The sequence below is a fragment of the Poromitra crassiceps genome (genome assembly GCF_964638095.1).
Source record: "Poromitra crassiceps genome assembly, chromosome: 4".
Lineage (NCBI taxonomy): Eukaryota > Metazoa > Chordata > Actinopteri > Beryciformes > Melamphaidae > Poromitra > Poromitra crassiceps.
This window is the reverse complement of record NC_139626.1, coordinates 57551144-57569452: the sequence shown is the minus strand read 5'-3', so window position 1 is coordinate 57569452 and position 18309 is coordinate 57551144. Positions and strand designations below refer to the sequence as shown.

Sequence of the window (18309 nt, the reverse complement as noted above, 5' to 3'; positions counted from 1 at the left end):
CTTTGAGGATCGCCGGTATATATTATCCCTATCTCATAACGACACCATCACATCATATACCTGTTAAAAACATCTGAGTTTTGATGCAATTCGGGTTATTTTGTTGACTGGGGTGGGACAATAGAAACGTGTTTGCAGCGGGTAAACGGCGGAGACAAAAGAAAAGACTGGAGGATTTACAGTGGACTCAATTAAAACTCGACTCGTGCCGAGGCTTGTGCCAGATCGGCTGTGATGCCAACGACCCTCCGGGTTATAGCAGGTGAAGGTGAATAGCCTATTGCAAGTAGGCTACAATGTACAAGTTTTCTCAATTAATTTACCATAACCCCTCCTTGCAATGTGATAAAAGTTTCTCAGTGAATTATAGTTGATTGCCTCACCGAATAATCTGCTGGTTACCCAATTTTAGCAGCATAATTTGATGTCCTGGGGTGGCACGTCCGTGAGTAATGACATTTCTGCGCTGCGCTGCATGGAGATTATTGTGCGCGCTAGCGCAGCGAGGTATTTAGCACGTAAGAGGTCCTTTTCAAAGCTCTTAGCGCAAATAGGATAATGCCATCTATCCCCACATTTTAGTGCTAAAACGCCTGCTTTGGCATGTGGCACGCCTATGCCCAGTACAATTATAACAGGCATGCGCTTGTGGCCCGCCCCCAATTTGCATTGCGCACGGCGTTAAACAAGCGCAAACGCTAAATTACCGCTTTTGGGAAGATAGGGCCCCTGGTGTCTGGTTGCTCTTTCCCGGGAAAAGCCGCACAGGAAGTGATGCGTTTTACATGTCCGGTTTGTTTGGAATAAACAGAAGAAGAACTGGGTAGTTAGCATGAGCCACCATGGCCGTACAGACAAAGAACATAACTAAATGATGAGCTACCCTACCATTATTTTGGAGCGATTGGTCTCTACAGAGTGGTTTGGAGTTTTCCTTGAGGATGCCCTGCATGGGGAGTGCGCTTGTTTTTCTTGATGTGCTTTTAGCATCTTGGTTTGTATTTGTCTGCTATTGTAATTTTGCAACTTTTATAAATGTATTATTGTAACAGGACACCCTTGAAAATGAGAGCTTGCTCTCAAGGGCCTCACCCTGTATAAATAAAGATCAACTAAATATATATATATATATGTGAAGTGGTTGAAGAGGAAGAGTCAAGAAGGCTGAATTTCTCATTTCTTCACTTCATATCTTATTAAGACAAGTAGGTACAAAAAGGCATGCGGTGTTTCGCCTGCTGGCTTGTTCAGGTTCGCTCTGAATATTTAGTTTAGCAGGCATCTCATGACAGCTCAGTATGGGTTCAAAATAGGGTCATAGTGAAATATATTCCAGATTGGTTAGTCAAATGATATGTTAATCTGAGGAGGACGTGTCAACTATGGGATCATGTATTACTCGTGTGTTTGATTGGCACTCGTAGATTTGATTGATGCGTAAAATGGTAAATGGTAAATGGACTGCATTTATATAGCGCTTTTATCCAAAGCGCTTTACAACGTGCCTACATTCACCCATTGACACACCGAAGGCGGCAAGCTGCCACGCAGGGTGCTGGCACAGCCATCGGGAGCAATTTGGGGTTCAGTGTCTTGCCCAAGGCCACTTCGGCATGCGGACCGGAGGAGCCGGGGATCGAACCACCGACCTTCCGGTTAGTGGACGACCTGCTCTACCTCCTGAGCCACAGCCGCCCCTGCAAACGTAACCGCAAACCTTTGTGCAAATCTTTTTCATTTGTTCAGGTCATGCAGAGTTACAGATGTCCTCTATGCTTTTTTCTTTTATACATTCAAACATTTGAATTCATATGATCAAAACGTTTTTGCACATTGACACATTTGAATGCATTCATACAAAATGTTTTCACACATTCAGAAAGGGTAGCTTTAGCTCTGCTCTCCTTCGGTACGAATGTCAATCTGCTGCCAAGCGAGGTGTCGGAAACATTTTGCGCAAATAATACGTGAATTGCAGCCAAACAGTTGAAAGCATAGAAACACATGGACAAGTTTACTCTACTTTAATGAGAATGGTATTTGGTGAAGAGCAGCAAAGGTCAGATCCAGTGCACATCTCCCACTGCAGCTGTGTAGTAAGGCAAAGGTTCAGATGAAAGGTGGCATCAGACGCTCTCATCTCAGCGGGGCGTCAGACACACTCTACTCCCTGGCCATTTGATCTACTAACAGTCTGCTTAGACTGCTGGAGGGCTTGTTGTTGTGCTAGTCTGCACATGGAGGAAACACCTCTGTTGCACTGAGAAAAGGAATCAAAGATATACGTATATCATGGGGGCGTCTGGGTAATGTAGCGGTACATTCCCTGCCTACCAACACGAGGGTCACAGGTTTGAGCCCCCGTGCTGCCTCTGGCTTGGAAGCTGGTTTAGGGCATGTGTCCTGCTGGCTGCACTAGCGCCTCCTCTGGTCGGTCGGGGGCCTATTCAAGGGGGAGGGGAACTTGTTGGGGGGGGGGGGGGGGGGTAGCGTGATCCTCACACGCGCTACGTCGCTGTCGCTGAAACTTCTCGCCGTCTTCACAGTTATCAGAGGGAGCAAGTCTACTACTCTCCCCAGATCGGCAGAGAGGGTGGAGCGACCACTGGGACAGCAGGGGGAATTGACAAAATACAATTGGGGGAGTAAACAGTGATATATATATATATATATATATATATATATATATATATATATATATATATATATATATATATATATATATATATATATATATGTATATATATATATATATATATATATGTATATATATATATATATATATGTATATATATATTTATAAAACGGCTCTCTCAAATCAAGCAATCTGATTGGTTCACAGCCATTGTAGAAATCCAGTAACCCACTCCAATAACCCATGGCCTCTTACTAAAAGGCTTTGGTTACCTGGCGGAGATTAAATGGCGGAGACAGCTGTCCGATCCTTGTGAATCGATCTTCGCTTATAACTTTACTAATACTTCGCAGAAAATTATGTTTTGTACAAGAATAGACGCGGGCTAATGTCTTCTTTGCAAAAGAAAGGCTGTTAACCCCGCATTTAACCCCGCATTTAACCCCGTAACGTTAGTTGGTGTCGGGCTTTGCAGAAAGCACTCAGCTTCTCAGCAAGCGCTGAGAATGCAGCGCTTGCTGAGAGTGAGAGTGCCTTACAGTAGTGTTTCAACTGACTCTATCAGAATACCATGCCAGTCGGACTTATAGTATTATTATTATTAATATATTATCATACTTGGAAACCGTTTTATAAAAGCAATATAGCACTCGAGCTGCGTGGTGTTGTGGCATATATCCCGCTGCTCAGCTGTTATCCCACTCGGCCGATAACAGCTGAGCAGCGGGATATATTTGCCACAACACACTGGCTCTCATGCTATATTGCTTAAATATATATATGTATATATATATATATATATATATATATATATATATATATATATATATATTCGGGGGGGATTCGGCTATGCTCTCCATCTGATCCATCCTTTTGTGTGTCATTTTAACTGAAGTAGTTCACCAATCAGTAGCTGGGTTTCCATCCAAAGGTATTGGAACTTTTAATCGAATCGAAAGTCACCATTAAATCTTCTCCTTAAGGTTAAACCTTTAAAGGAAAACATAAGCACAAGATTTAAGGGTGTTTTGTGCAGCCGATTCTATTTTATGGACACCTTAACTCTGACTCTAAGGGAAATCTTAACCTAAGGTGCTTTGTGCAACTGGGCCCAGATACTCAGAAAAAATACTAAAGTACAGTACTTAAGTATTTATACTTTGTTACATTACGCCACTGTGTGAGGTAAAGAGAAAACATCCTAGCCTGATATTCAGACTGAAGTGGAGGAAATCATGATGGAAAGCTTGGTGACGGAGAGCGCATTCTGCCTCTGCTAACGTTATACGTGCGTGCCATTGTCTCGCTATGAAAAACATCACATATTAATTTAACGGTTCTTGATTATACAGAGGTACATAAAATGTATTACCAGACGCCACTCTTCAATTGGGCATATATATAATCCACAGAGATGTTACTGTAAGTGAATAAAATGTCAATTCTCGATGTGAGTTGCCTGAAATCCCGCTGTCTTCCTCCGTTAAAACTGCATGTTTTTCAATGGAGTTTGGTTACAGAATCGCTAAAGCTGTTTCCACTGCACTATCGCATTTCTTTTGATCGATACACACTACTTTTGCACCTCCCTCAAGCGTGAACACTTTTTTGCGATATTTGGAGGTTTTATCAAATTTTCTGGTGTTTCCACTCAGGATTTTAATGCACAATTTAAAATTGCGCATAAAAACAGGTGGATGGAAACCAAACTAATGACCACACAAAAACATTTTTTTTTTTTTTTTTTTTTTTACTATTACTAGTAGTGGTATAGTAGAACTAAGTAGTAATAATAATAGTTTGCAGTGGTAATACACTGTAGCACATCTCATGCAATTTAACTGAAGAGAATGAATACTGCCTCAATTCAGTCACAACCTGAAGGCGGCACATTATGTCTGCTGTGTGTGTTCCTCTCCTCCTCTTCCTCAGGTCTTCATTATGTCTGCTGTCTGTGTTCTTCTCCTCCTCTTCCTCATGTCTTCATCATGTCTGCTGTCTGTGGTGTTCTTCTCCTCCTCTTCCTCATGTCTTCATCATGTCTGCTGTCTGTGTTCCTCTCCTCCTCTTCCTCAGCTCTTCATCATGTCTTCTGTCTGTGTTCTTCTCCTCCTCTTCCTCAGGTCTTCATTATGTCTGCTGTCTGTGTTCATCTCCTCCTCTTCCTCAGGTCTTCATTATGTCTGCTGTCTGTGTTCTTCTCCTCCTCTTCCTCATGTCTTCATTATGTCTGCTGTCTGTGGTGTTCTTCTCCTCCTCTTCCTCATGTCTTCATTATGTCTGCTGTCTGTGTTCCTCTCCTCCTCTTCCTCAGCTCTTCATCATGTCTGCTGTCTGTGTTCTTCTCCTCCTCTTCCTCAGGTCTTCATTATGTCTGCTGTCTGTGTTCTTCTCCTCCTCTTCCTCATGTCTTCATTATGTCTGCTGTCTGTGGTGTTCTTCTCCTCCTCTTCCTCATGTCTTCATTATGTCTGCTGTCTGTGTTCCTCTCCTCCTCTTCCTCAGCTCTTCATCATGTCTGCTGTCTGTGTTCTTCTCCTCCTCTTCCTCAGGTCTTCATTATGTCTGCTGTCTGTGTTCTTCTCCTCCTCTTCCTCATGTCTTCATCATGTCTGCTGTCTGTGTTCTTCTCCTCCTCTTCCTCATGTCTTCATCATGTCTTCTGTCTGTGTTCTTCTCCTCCTCTTCCTCATGTCTTCATCATGTCTGCTGTCTGTGTTCTTCTCCTCCTCTTCCTCATGTCTTCATCATGTCTGCTGTCTGTGTTCCTCTCCTCCTCTTCCTCATGTCTTCATCATGTCTGCTGTCTGTGTTCTTCTCCTCCTCTTCCTCATGTCTTCATCATGTCTGCTGTCTGTGTTCTTCTCCTCCTCTTCCTCATGTCTTCATCATGTCTGCTGTCTGTGGTCTTCTCCTCCTCTTCCTCATGTCTTCATCATGTCTGCTGTCTGTGGTCTTCTCCTCCTCTTCCTCATGTCTTCATCATGTCTGCTGTCTGTGTTCTTCTCCTCCTCTTCCTCATGTCTTCATCATGTCTGCTGTCTGTGTTCTTCTCCTCCTCTTCCTCATGTCTTCATCATGTCTGCTGTCTGTGTTCTTCTCCTCCTCTTCCTCATGTCTTCATCATGTCTGCTGTCTGTGTTCCTCTCCTCCTCTTCCTCATGTCTTCATCATGTCTGCTGTCTGTGGTCTTCTCCTCCTCTTCCTCATGTCTTCATCATGTCTGCTGTCTGTGTTCTTCTCCTCCTCTTCCTCATGTCTTCATTATGTCTGCTGTCTGTGTTCTTCTCCTCCTCTTCCTCATGTCTTCATCATGTCTGCTGTCTGTGTTCTTCTCCTCCTCTTCCTCATGTCTTCATCATGTCTGCTGTCTGTGTTCCTCTCCTCCTCTTCCTCATGTCTTCATTATGTCTGCTGCCTGTGTTCTTCTCCTCCTCTTCCTCATGTCTTCATCATGTCTGCTGTCTGTGTTCTTCTCCTCCTCTTCCTCATGTCTTCATCATGTCTGCTGTCTGTGGTCTTCTCCTCCTCTTCCTCATGTCTTCATCATGTCTGCTGTCTGTGTTCTTCTCCTCCTCTTCCTCATGTCTTCATCATGTCTGCTGTCTGTGTTCTTCTCCTCCTCTTCCTCATGTCTTCATCATGTCTGCTGTCTGTGTTCCTCTCCTCCTCTTCCTCATGTCTTCATCATGTCTGCTGTCTGTGGTCTTCTCCTCCTCTTCCTCATGTCTTCATCATGTCTGCTGTCTGTGTTCTTCTCCTCCTCTTCCTCATGTCTTCATCATGTCTGCTGTCTGTGTTCTTCTCCTCCTCTTCCTCATGTCTTCATCATGTCTGCTGTCTGTGTTCTTCTCCTCCTCTTCCTCATGTCTTCATCATGTCTGCTGTCTGTGTTCCTCTCCTCCTCTTCCTCATGTCTTCATTATGTCTGCTGTCTGTGTTCTTCTCCTCCTCTTCCTCATGTCTTCATTATGTCTGCTGTCTGTGTTCTTCTCCTCCTCTTCCTCATGTCTTCATTCATGTCTGCTGTCTGTGGTCTTCTCCTCCTCTTCCTCATGTCTTCATCATGTCTGCTGCCTGTGTTCTTCTCCTCCTCTTCCTCATGTCTTCATCATGTCTGCTGTCTGTGTTCTTCTCCTCCTCTTCCTCATGTCTTCATTCATGTCTGCTGTCTGTGGTCTTCTCCTCCTCTTCCTCATGTCTTCATCATGTCTGCTGTCTGTGTTCTTCTCCTCCTCTTCCTCATGTCTTCATCATGTCTGCTGTCTGTGTTCTTCTCCTCCTCTTCCTCATGTCTTCATCATGTCTGCTGTCTGTGTTCTTCTCCTCCTTTTCCTCATGTCTTCATCATGTCTGCTGTCTGTGTTCTTCTCCTCCTCTTCCTCATGTCTTCATTCATGTCTGCTGTCTGTGGTCTTCTCCTCCTCTTCCTCATGTCTTCATCATGTCTGCTGCCTGTGTTCCTCTCCTCCTCTTCCTCATGTCTTCATTATGTCTGCTGTCTGTGGTCTTCTCCTCCTCTTCCTCATGTCTTCATCATGTCTGCTGTCTGTGTTCTTCTCCTCCTTTTCCTCATGTCTTCATCATGTCTGCTGTCTGTGTTCTTCTCCTCCTCTTCCTCATGTCTTCATCATGTCTGCTGTCTGTGTTCTTCTCCTCCTTTTCCTCATGTCTTCATCATGTCTGCTGTCTGTGTTCTTCTCCTCCTCTTCCTCATGTCTTCATCATGTCTGCTGTCTGTGTTCTTCTCCTCCTCTTCCTCATGTCTTCATCATGTCTGCTGTCTGTGTTCTTCTCCTCCTCTTCCTCATGTCTTCATCATGTCTGCTGTCTGTGTTCTTCTCCTCCTCTTCCTCATGTCTTCATCATGTCTGCTGTCTGTGTTCTTCTCCTCCTCTTCCTCATGTCTTCATCATGTCTGCTGTCTCTGTTCCTCTCCTCCTCTTCCTCATGTCTTCATCATGTCTGCTGTCTGTGTTCTTCTCCTCCTCTTACTCATGTCTTCATCATGTCTGCTGTCTGTGTTCTTCTCCTCCTTCCTCTTCCTCATGTCTTCATCATGTCTGCTGTCTGTGTTCTTCTCCTCCTCTTCCTCATGTCTTCATCATGTCTGCTGTCTGTGTTTCTCTCCTCCTCTTCCTCCTCATGTCTTCATTATGTCTGCTGTCTGTGGTGTTCTTCTCCTCCTCTTCCTCATGCCTTCATCATGTCTGCTGTCTGTGTTCTTCTCCTCCTCTTCCTCATGTCTTCATCATGTCTGCTGTCTGTGTTTCTCTCCTCCTCTTCCTCCTCATGTCTTCATTATGTCTGCTGTCTGTGGTGTTCTTCTCCTCCTCTTCCTCATGTCTTCATTATGTCTGCTGTCTGTGTTCTTCTCCTCCTCTTCCTCATGTCTTCATCATGTCTGCTGTCTGTGTTCTTCTCCTCCTCTTCCTCAGGTCTTCATCATGTCTGCTGTCTGTGTTCTTCTCCTCCTCTTCCTCAGGTCTTTATCCTGTACTTCAGGCCCAGCACCTTCCGCTGTATCCTCCTTCGCTGGGTGCGACTGCTGGGCTTCTCTATCGTGTACGGGACAGTGACGCTGAAGATGTACCGGTCAGTCAGCTTTTCTGCTTCTTTTTCAAAGTAATAACCTGTGTGACATTTTCATAGATCTGTTTTGCTACATACTGATTTATTCCTATAAGTGCCCGTTCGCCCCACTGCTCAGAGTTGCCAAGTCAGCCCAATGCCAGAACTCAAAATATGCCGCTGCCAAACCATATACACTGCTTTCAAGGTCCAACAGCATTGCAAATTGACAGGAATGTCAATATCGGTTATCGGTATCAGCCAAAATGTTCATATTGAGAGGAAAGGAATTAGGTAAATCTATGATTTATGGCTCTTTGAAATGTTTTGGAAATAAAGAAAGATATAACTTTTTCAAATTCACAGTGTATGTACAACATTTTATTATCATAGAAACTTGTTTTTCATATCGACATCAGTAAATATCGGTTATCGGCCATAACAGCAATGTTAATATCGGTTATCGGTATCATCCACATTTTTCATATCGGTGCATCCCTATGATATAAAGAATATTTGCAGATCCAGTGGGCCTTTTTCACAGCAGCCATGTTGTGTCTAAAAGGCAGGGTAAACACAGGAGCAACCAAAACATTAACGAGGGTTTCCAACTTCCAATCCATTTAGGTGTTCCAGTGCTGGGCCCATCATTCATGTTTTGGTTGCACCTGTGTTTACCCCGCCTTTTAGACGCAAAACGGCTGCTGTGAAAGAGGCCACAGAGTCTGCTCTGCTGACTCTTATACTTGCTGCCTCTGTCCAGGGTGCTGAAGGTGTTCCTCTCCCGCACGGCCCAGAGGGTGCCCTACATGTCCAGCCTGCATCTGCTGAGGATCCTGGGCGTGATGCTGGTGGCGGTGAGCTGGTTCCTGTGTGCGTGGACGCTGGGCGTTCTGCAGAACCGCGACCGCAACATCCCGGTGCTCGTCGCGTCCGCCACGTCGGACGGCCAGGGCTTCAACACGTGCTACCTGGACCGCTGGGACTACATGATGGCTGTGGGTGAGTGGAGAGCAGGGATGGAGTCAAGCCTGGACTTTTTCCCCCGTTATTGTGGCAATGAGATTAACAAGCTTGGAATACCCTTCAGAAGGATTTAAAATGGCCAGAATTGGTCTCCCATGCTGAGTTTGGCGGGATCCTGAAGGACATGGAACGTGAGACCATTGGTCAATGTCTTTGCAATTAGAATTGTAGAATCACATTTTATATTATTGTATTGCTGTATTGTGTATGCTTCTATGTACTGTTGACATGTTGTGCTGCCTTCTTGGCCAGGTCACCTTTGTGAAAGAGATCATTGATCTCAATGGGTTTTTAACCTGGTTAAATAAAGGATAGATAAAATAAAAAAAACAACAACATGAGAGAATCTCTGATGTGAAACCCCGTCACTCCAACAACACAGTTATGATTGAAAGTTGGATAGCCTGCTCACATAAAATAGCATAATCCTCATGGAAACAAAGCAAAAGATATTCATGAAAACTGAGATTAAAGGAGTAGTTCACCCAGAAATGGAAATGGTGTCATCATCTACTCACCACCCTCATGCCAAATGAAACGGGTGAAAATGTGATAGTCTATAGAACACACAGGGAGGATGGCAGCACAAATTCGTAGCGGCCTTCTCCAGGACAAGTCCAGGTGGAGACCTGTTCTTTAGAGTTCCAAAACACAAACAGTCAAGCCATCACACTGTGAATAGAAAGACCTGCACACCGTTATTTGTTGCAAATCAGTCAGCCTGAGTTCAGATTGTCACTAAATGATGGTGCAAATATAATGTAGGTCTTTTAGGATCTCTGGTCCTCTGGAACCGGTCCACTGACTTCAGTTGTCGCTGGCACCCTCACTGTGTGTTTCAGCTGAGGGGGATCAGATGATGGCAGAATTGTCATTTTTAGTTCATTCCTTTAATTATTAAAGGAATGTATTACAGTTGAATACTATCTTCATATTTCGTTGTTGACATGAGATTATTTTGACTGGCATTTTACACATTTATTTGACTAGTACAGCATTGATACAAATGAAGACTTAAAACAAATTTTAGGTAAATGAAAACCTAAAAAGACAGCTGCGCCCTTCCTGACCGGGCTTATGAGGTGATCAACATGACATCTGTCTTTTGTGTTTTGCGCCTCAGCCGAGCTGCTCTTCCTGTGCTGGGGCAGCTTCCTGTGCAGTGCCGTCAGGCCGGTGCCCTCAGCCTTCCACGAGCCTCGCTACATGGGCATCGCCATCCACAACGAGCTGGCCCTCTCCTCCATGTTCCACCTGCTCCGGTAACCAGCGGCCATCACCCCTTTGCTTCTGGCCCGCTTTAAATATAGTGTCACAGTCACGCCCTCTTCCAGGTTCGGTATATGGGACCGAAGGGATTTCATTCCCCATTCATTTTTCCATAGGTGCTTCGTAAAATCTTTATAAGAAGAGTTTTACTTTGGTCAAACCAAGCGATTCAGCCATATTCAGAATCAGGAGAGACCATAGAACGTTTTTTTTTTTTTTTTTTTTACCAATAAAACTCTTTTTACTAGTGCTGTGATTCCCAACCAGGGGTACGTGTACCACTAGGGGTACTTGAGCAGCTTGCAGGGGGTTTCTTGGAAAGATTGGGGATTACAATTTACTTCCAAAATGATAATAAATAATAATAATAAAAAGATATATATTCCAAGTCATTTCATAAGCCCATTGTTAAAATGGTACGTGAGCACCGCAACTAGTTCCCCCCGGCAAGTGTCGACTGTTACACTGTTATGCTACTGATGATACTGTTACACTGTTATGCTACTGTTACACTGTTATGCTACTCAGAATCAGAATCAGAATCAGAATCACTTTTATTGTCACAGTATGCAAGTTACATACGAGGCTTAGTGTCTGTATGCAGCGTAGCGGTCACATCAATATACAGAGATAAGAAGTAGGAAGATAACTAAAGACAATCACAAAGTTGCAAGTGCAATCAAATCGAGTAAATATATACAATATGTACATGAGTGGTGAAGTGTTCTGTGGATAATAAATATGAATTTACGTTGAATTTACATGAGATTTACAGACTGAGTTAAACAGACGTTAAATAGGCAGTGGATTTACATGAATTTACAGTTGGAGTTAAATAAGAGTTTACATTGAATGTACATGAAATTGACAGGCTAAGTTAAATAGGCATTAAATGTGCAGGGAATTTACATGAATTTACAGTTCCAGTTAAACAGGCATTAAGTTAGATATGAGTTACAGTTTTATGGGGGGGGGGGTTCAGTTGAGTTTAGGAGGAGGTAGTGAGTTTGTGTGTGTGTGTGTGTGGGGGAGGGGGGGTTGTTGGTGAGGTCCTTGGCGGAAGGGGTTTCCGGGCCTTGTTGGTGAGGCTGATGGCGGTTGGGAAGAAGCTGGTCTTGTGGCGGGTGGTTCTGGTCTTGGCAGATGACTGATGATACTGTTACACTGTTATGCTACTGATACGTTATAGAACAAACTTGGGAGAATCATCAACACACATGAGTGAAGGGGCATGAAAAAACAGCTCAAGGGGTACACAAGCCAAACAAGGTTGGGAACCACTGTACTAGGAGCCCCGTGAGAGTTAGACATCCTGGTCTGGACAGTGGTCTCCAAAGCCTCCGGGCCACATAAATCACTGATGATATCACTTATTAGATTGGTGATGTCACCAGTGATGTTACTCAAGCGCTCAGTGAGTGATGTCATCATTGCTCGAGTGACATCACATCATTAGGTAATTAAGGCAATTACCCAAATAAAAAATCTCTCTTCGCTCTTTACACTTCCTGAAAGTTTCAGCCCGATCACACGTAAAATGGCATAGCTGTGGCCGGACAAAACTCTGCTCACACACACAATGAAATCCCTTAGGGCCAAAGCCAAACCCGGAAGAGGACGTGACTTTGGGACACTATGCAGCTTATTTGTTCATCTGAAGGCTGGCTATACTCACACATACTAAATGTAAACAAGCCTTTTTAGCCACAAAATTCCATGTTTATTTATATTCATGTATAAACTCATTTTTTATCTGACAATCAGATTTCTTTGGATTACTGTTCTATTCTAGGATGTAACCATATTGGAGAACTGACAGCGATGGTGATAGACAAGAATGCAAAAAGTAACAGTGACAAAATACATGTTTTTTATAACTCCATTTAGTTAGCACATGTGCTTTTGAGTTTTGACTGCATTGAGGCTCCTCATCAACGACCAATCACGTCGGTGATTTTTCTTTCTGTCCATCATTGTGTTTGGTTGTCAAAATTGTATTGTCATGGCAACACTGACAAGATTTTATGTGAACATTCAAATCCAAGTCACACACGCAGGTTGCAAGATTCCAATGTTATCTTAATCGGCCTCGGCTGGGTCTACTGGGGCGAGGGTGTATGATGTTGAGAGACCCGAAACACCTTACAACCCCAGCTGACATCACTGATGACGCGTCCCAGCGCATGCTGTAGCATGTATTTTAAATCTTATAGCAAATATACATGTGGTCCAGGTTGGGAATCGAAAAAAATCAACTTTTTGCTGATTAGAAAACATAAAATCTGTGTCATATGGGAGCAAATAAAAACAGAACTGAGGCACTTTAAGCTGCAGAATGAACATAGACTATGTTTCAGATTATGTCAAATCCAATAAATCACTACATAAACAAAGCAAGTAGGCTAGTTTGGGAGACGGTTTCAAAGTTAAAGATTAGGGACTTCCTAGTATAGAAATAAGTTAACATGGGGTGATTTTGTGTTCTCCGTCTTCCCCAGGTTTTTCTTACCCTCTCTCCATCCTGATTGGATGTTGTTGCTCTTCTTCACACACACCCATGTCACCATCACTGCTACACTCGCCCTGCTGTTCGTTCCAAAGGTACTTTGCATTTTGGCTTCATGGTACCAAGTTCCATCTGAATCTGTCTTAGGGGTGGGTTGGTGGGTAAAAGCAGCTTTCCTGTCCAGACGATTTTGTATTGCCCTAAAAACAACTGTGTGTGGTGGCTGCACCTTTTTTTTGTTTACATATCCAACTGAAGTGTTATCATATTGATTGATTGATTGATTGATTGATTTTTTTGTTTACATATCCAACTGAAGTGTTATCATATTGATTGATTGATTGATTGATTTTTTTGTTTACATATCCAACTGAAGTGTTATCATATTGATTGATTGATTGATAGATTTTTTTGTTTACATATCCAACTGAAGTGTTATCATATTGATTGATTGATTGATTTTTTTGTTTACATATCCAACTGAAGTGTTATCATATTGATTGTGGATGCGTGTGCCTGTGTGTGTTCCATAGTTCCTCCATGTGTCCAAGCCGGGCAGAGAGGAGATCGCAGCAGAGGTGTATGAAGATGAAGTGGACCTGCGGCGCTCTGGCTCGTATCTCAACAGCAGTTTTCACTCTGCTTGGGGTGACCACAGTTTGGAATCGGATGACATTCGGGTAAACTGTCTTAAACCATTCTTAAACCAGCCCCCCTTAAACCATATTAATTGGCAGCTTGAATTCAGACATATTTTACCAAAGGTGGAAGAGGAAGAAATTAAACTAAACTAAATGTCCTTAAAATTTCAACTATGACCACCTGAAACCTCACTCAAACAGATCTTAAATGAATCATTTAAAATGAATTCTAATCTTCGTCATAAAAATAAAAATAAATGCCCTGTGTGAATTTCATCAGTCCTAGTATGACAATATACTATATGACCTGTGCTTTCTCCCCTTTCTTGTCCCTGTGCTCTCCTCGTATTGAAACCTGCCTTTCACCTTTCACTTACCTTTTTGACTTACTTTACTCTCCGTGTCTTTTCCTCTCCCCAATTATTCCAACCCAATTCCTCAATCCCTTCATCAATTCCATCCCCTCTTCATATGCACCAGGATGAACTGAAGAAGTTATATGCCCAGTTGGAAGTCCACAAGACCAAGAAGATGACCACAAACAACCCCCATCTGTCAAAGAAGCGAAGTTCTCGATGTGGATTAGGTAGATCCATTATTAGACGTATTGCTGAGATCCCAGAATCCATGGGCCGGCAGTGCAGTCGTGAGGAGAAAGAAGGTTCCTTCCATAGTAAAAGCGCTCATCAATCAGAATCTTTTAGGAGGGTTAGCTTCAGTCAGGTTAGCAATCAGTCGCAATCTTTTAGGAGGGTTAGTATCAGTCACAAAGGATCAATGAAATCGGAATCACCTTCACCAGTGATGCGTAAATCACAGAGTGACCTTGACTCTGTTAGGGAAAGGGATCCTAGCTTGTGTGACTCCATTCTGAGGGCCAACGCAGTCAAGAGAGCTTCTCAGCGATCGGAGTCAGACTCCTTGGACATTCCACCAGCAGTCTGTAAGTCAGCCAGTGCCCAGAATCTTACAATCGATAACAACCTCCTGCATCCCGATCATACGAAGCTCCATAAGTCATTGAGTCTATCCTACACTAACACCCATACTATGGAGGAAATTCCCAAGGTTAACAGAGCCAGCTCAGTAACGACAAAGTCCACGCAGATTGTCGCCATCAAGGACCAGACCACGAGTGCTCTCCACCAGTCGCATTCATATGACAAGGCTGAGGTCTGTCCTTGGGAGGTGGAGCAAGAACAAACGGTAGACATGAACCAGAAGCATGTTACGTATGCTCCTTCTGAAGGTGGCGAGCCAAAAAGCCCAAAGAGTGTGCATGTCTGTCCCTGGGACCATGTACCACCTCCAGAGATTAAACCTGCTGTGGAGAAAGGAATAGAGGGAGGCTGTGAGTCTACGAAGCCGCAGGCTCCTGTCTCTGCAAGTGCACCCGCCTCTCCAAGACCAAAGGTCACAAAGGATAAGCGTGTCTTCTCCTTACGCACCGCATCCCAAAAGTTGCTCTCCATGAAAGCATTCGTTGGAACTGTGGATGCAAGTGTCAAGGATAAATCCATTCGAGAAGTGGGTGTAAATGTAAATAAAGAGGATTCTGTTTCACAAAAAGGCAAAGAAAGTGCTTCCACAACACCTAAGTCAACAGTATCTAGAAGAAGTTTGGAGACAAGAGAAAAGAAGAAACTGCATAAAAGAAGTATGACTACAGCAGACGGGAAACCAGGTCTTGTGAAGCAGAACGCAATGAGAAGGTCTTCAGGGGATTCTTCAGAAAGAAGCCCAGGAAGGCTAATGATTACGAAGTCTGCCGGCGTCCACCCATGGAACGTGGAGGATATGCAAAAAGATGAAAATGAAAGGTATCTTTCTCTGTCGAGACAGAACAGCAGACGTAGTAGTGTAAGTTCTTGGGAAACTGGAGGCACCAGTTCTAGAACTCCCTCAACCTACAGAAGAGGCAGTAATCAACTTACACCCTCTCGTCAAGTGTCATATTCAGATATATGTCCATGGGAAACATCCAGTTCTTTACAGCAAGGACCACAGCAGCAGCAGGGCAGTAAAGCTGACGTCTGCCCTTGGGAAGTTGAGGAGGCATCTGAACAGGCATCTGCCAGTGTGTGTCCCTGGGAATCTCAGGGCCCTGAGACTGTGAAAAGAGAAGAAAGTGGTCGTCCTGATGTGTGTCCTTGGGCATCACAAGATATCCCAGCGACTCTAAATGCTACGCTGTCCACACAGCAGACGCAACAGACTTTAAGCCGAGCAGCAGACATATGCCCCTGGGAGTCTGTGGAAACCTCACAGCCCGCAAATGCTAATGTTTGTCCTTGGGATGTTCAGGACAAGGCTGAAGTCATATATGAAAATGTAAATGCGCCCTTACGACAAGAAACTCTGATAGCTAACGTCCATCCCAATGTATCAGAGGATAGGTCAACTCATGGGAAACAAGAGAAAAAAGACAGCTTTAAGCTACTTAGAAATGCTGTTGCAAAATCATCTGCTCTACATTTTGTCAAACAGCTGACAAAGACAGCAGATAGCTGTCCATGGGATTTTCCTGATCCCCCCAAAGACATGTCAAACATTTGTCCTTGGGAAGAGGTGGACACAGAGCCATCTGTGACCAACGCAAATATAGAATCAACTTCACAGGGAACCACTAGCATCAAGATGGATATTTGCCCATGGGAAACTGGGCATCAAGAAAAACCAGAAGGCTCCCGGAAGGATGTCTGTCAATTGGAAACCGTACAGATAGAGGGAAAAGACAGCACAAGAGTAAACATATGTCCCTGGGAAACTGAGCAACCTGAAAAACCTGCAGCTACTGAGATTATGTCAAAGGGACTGGAAAAGACAAATAGAGAAGACAGCACTAGGGTAGACATTTGTCCATGGGAAACTGAGCAACCAGAAACAGTGAGCATGCAGGCCTCCAAGACACCAGGGACTCTCGTAAGCCAAGACACAGCTTGGGCAAATGTTTGTCCATGGGAGTCAAAGGAACAAGAGATAGTGAAGACTGAGGTTTCAAAAGCACCAGAAAACGTACAAAGGGAGGAAAATGCCCAGGTTGATATCTGTCCATGGGAAACTGCAACGCGAGAGGGGACAACAAAGCAAGACACTGATGTTTGTCCATCAGAAACTTCTCAAACAAGAATTGTCAAAAAGACAGACAGCACTCAGGCTGATATATGTCCATGGGAGACAGAAGACCCCAAAGATGTGAAAAAGCAAGATGACGCTCGAGCAAATGTTTGTCCATGGGAGACAGAAGACCCAAAAGTTCTCATAAAGCAAGACAGCAGTCCTCAAGCAGATGTTTGTCCATGGGAGACAGAAGACTCAAAAGTTCTCATAAAGCAAGACAGCGCTCCTCGAGCAGATGTTTGTCCATGGGAGACAGAAGACCCAAAAGTTCTATTAAAGCAAGACAGTGCTCCTCGCGCAGATCTTTGTCCATGGGAGACAGAAGACCCAAAAGTTCTCATAAAGCAAGACAGCGCTCCTCGAACAGATGTTTGTCCATGGGAGACAGAAGACCCAAAAGTCCTATTAAAGCAAGACAGTCATGCAGATGTTTGTCCATGGGAGACAGAAGACCCAAAAGTTCTCATAAAGCAAGACAGCGCTCCTCGTGCCGATGTTTGTCCATGGGAGACAGAAGACCCAAAAGCTCTAACGATGGAAGACAGCGCTCGAGCAAATGTTTGTCCTTGGGAGACTGAAGAACCAGAAGTTGTTAAAAAGCCAGACAGCACAGGAGCAGATGTTTGTCCGTGGGAATCTGAGGATCCACAAAAGTCAACCGAAAGCAAGGTCGATATTCCCAACAGTGACAAAGATGCAATCACAGAGAACCAGGGACCACTCTCCGATGAAGAAACAGCCCCAGACAGCGGCATACAGCACACAGAGGAGGCTAAATCAAACATGCCCCTAGCCCGGCGTGATGCGCTGTGTCCGTGGGCACTGGAAGGGACCAGATCTGGTTCCTTCACAGACAGTGCGTCAGATGTTTTCACATGGGAACCTGATATTCCCGAGGAAGACGAAGAGGAAGCCGACGCCGAGTGCGCTGCTGAGGCCTTTGTATTCCCACCCGACTTGTGAGTTAAAACTAGCCACGGTTTACTTTCAGCAGGTTGCTTGAGCAATTCCACTAAATCATGAGTGCGCGGACTCTTGAGAAAAGGTTTTGGTGGTACCCTATGGATGGCTAGAAAAGGAAGAGTCTTTTCACTTTCCCCTATTCACAGGGAGGTTAGGGTGGGCTACAGAACGGCTACCTTGGGAGCTGGTGGGGGCATTTCTGACGGACAAATGCTTGGGGTAATGTGGGATCGAACCAGGGACCTTCCTATTACAGGTGAGACTCTCCACCCACCTGTTCACACTGCTGTCCGTCTAAAGAAGGGTGTAGCTGGGGCTCGATGAACTGGATACGATAGCCTGATAGAGTGACGAGAGGTTTCCTTCGGCTCAGTGTTGCAGAGCCACAACCGCAGCTCCATCAGCAATACAGCAATGAACAACAAACTGGCCATTGCTCGGCTGATTGGGGCGCATAAGCCCCATGGGCCTGGATCAGAGAAGGTGTTTAGAAGATCCCTTTCTTCCTGCTTCCACCCCCCATTTTGAATTACTAAATGTTTTCTGTGTCTTTGTATGTTTTTAAGTGACAATGCACG

At 44.2% G+C, this 18309-nt stretch overlaps 2 protein-coding genes across 2 annotated transcripts in view; both read left to right on the top strand.

Annotated features, from left to right (window-relative positions):
* gpr179 (G protein-coupled receptor 179) overlaps nucleotides 1-15756 on the top strand; it is a gene marked incomplete at both ends in the record, with an annotated part of 60725 nt that extends 44969 nt beyond the window's left edge. Inside the window, 7 exons of the mRNA XM_083635989.1 lie at nucleotides 8121-8230; nucleotides 8970-9208; nucleotides 10356-10494; nucleotides 13000-13102; nucleotides 13541-13687; nucleotides 14129-14321; nucleotides 15749-15756. Coding sequence (XP_083492115.1) covers nucleotides 8121-8230; nucleotides 8970-9208; nucleotides 10356-10494; nucleotides 13000-13102; nucleotides 13541-13687; nucleotides 14129-14321; nucleotides 15749-15756 — 939 coding nt within the window. The remainder of the gene's footprint in view (nucleotides 1-8120; nucleotides 8231-8969; nucleotides 9209-10355; nucleotides 10495-12999; nucleotides 13103-13540; nucleotides 13688-14128; nucleotides 14322-15748) is intronic.
* A 784-nt stretch (nucleotides 15757-16540) lies between these two features.
* Nucleotides 16541-17731, top strand: LOC310775861 (uncharacterized protein; the record flags this gene model as incomplete). The annotated part of the gene is made up of 2 exons (XM_083635988.1): nucleotides 16541-16570; nucleotides 16790-17731. The coding sequence occupies 2 exons, from the start codon at nucleotides 16541-16543 to the stop codon at nucleotides 17729-17731; spliced, it is 972 nt and encodes a 323-aa protein (XP_083492114.1).
* Nucleotides 17732-18309: the final 578 nt, after the last annotated feature.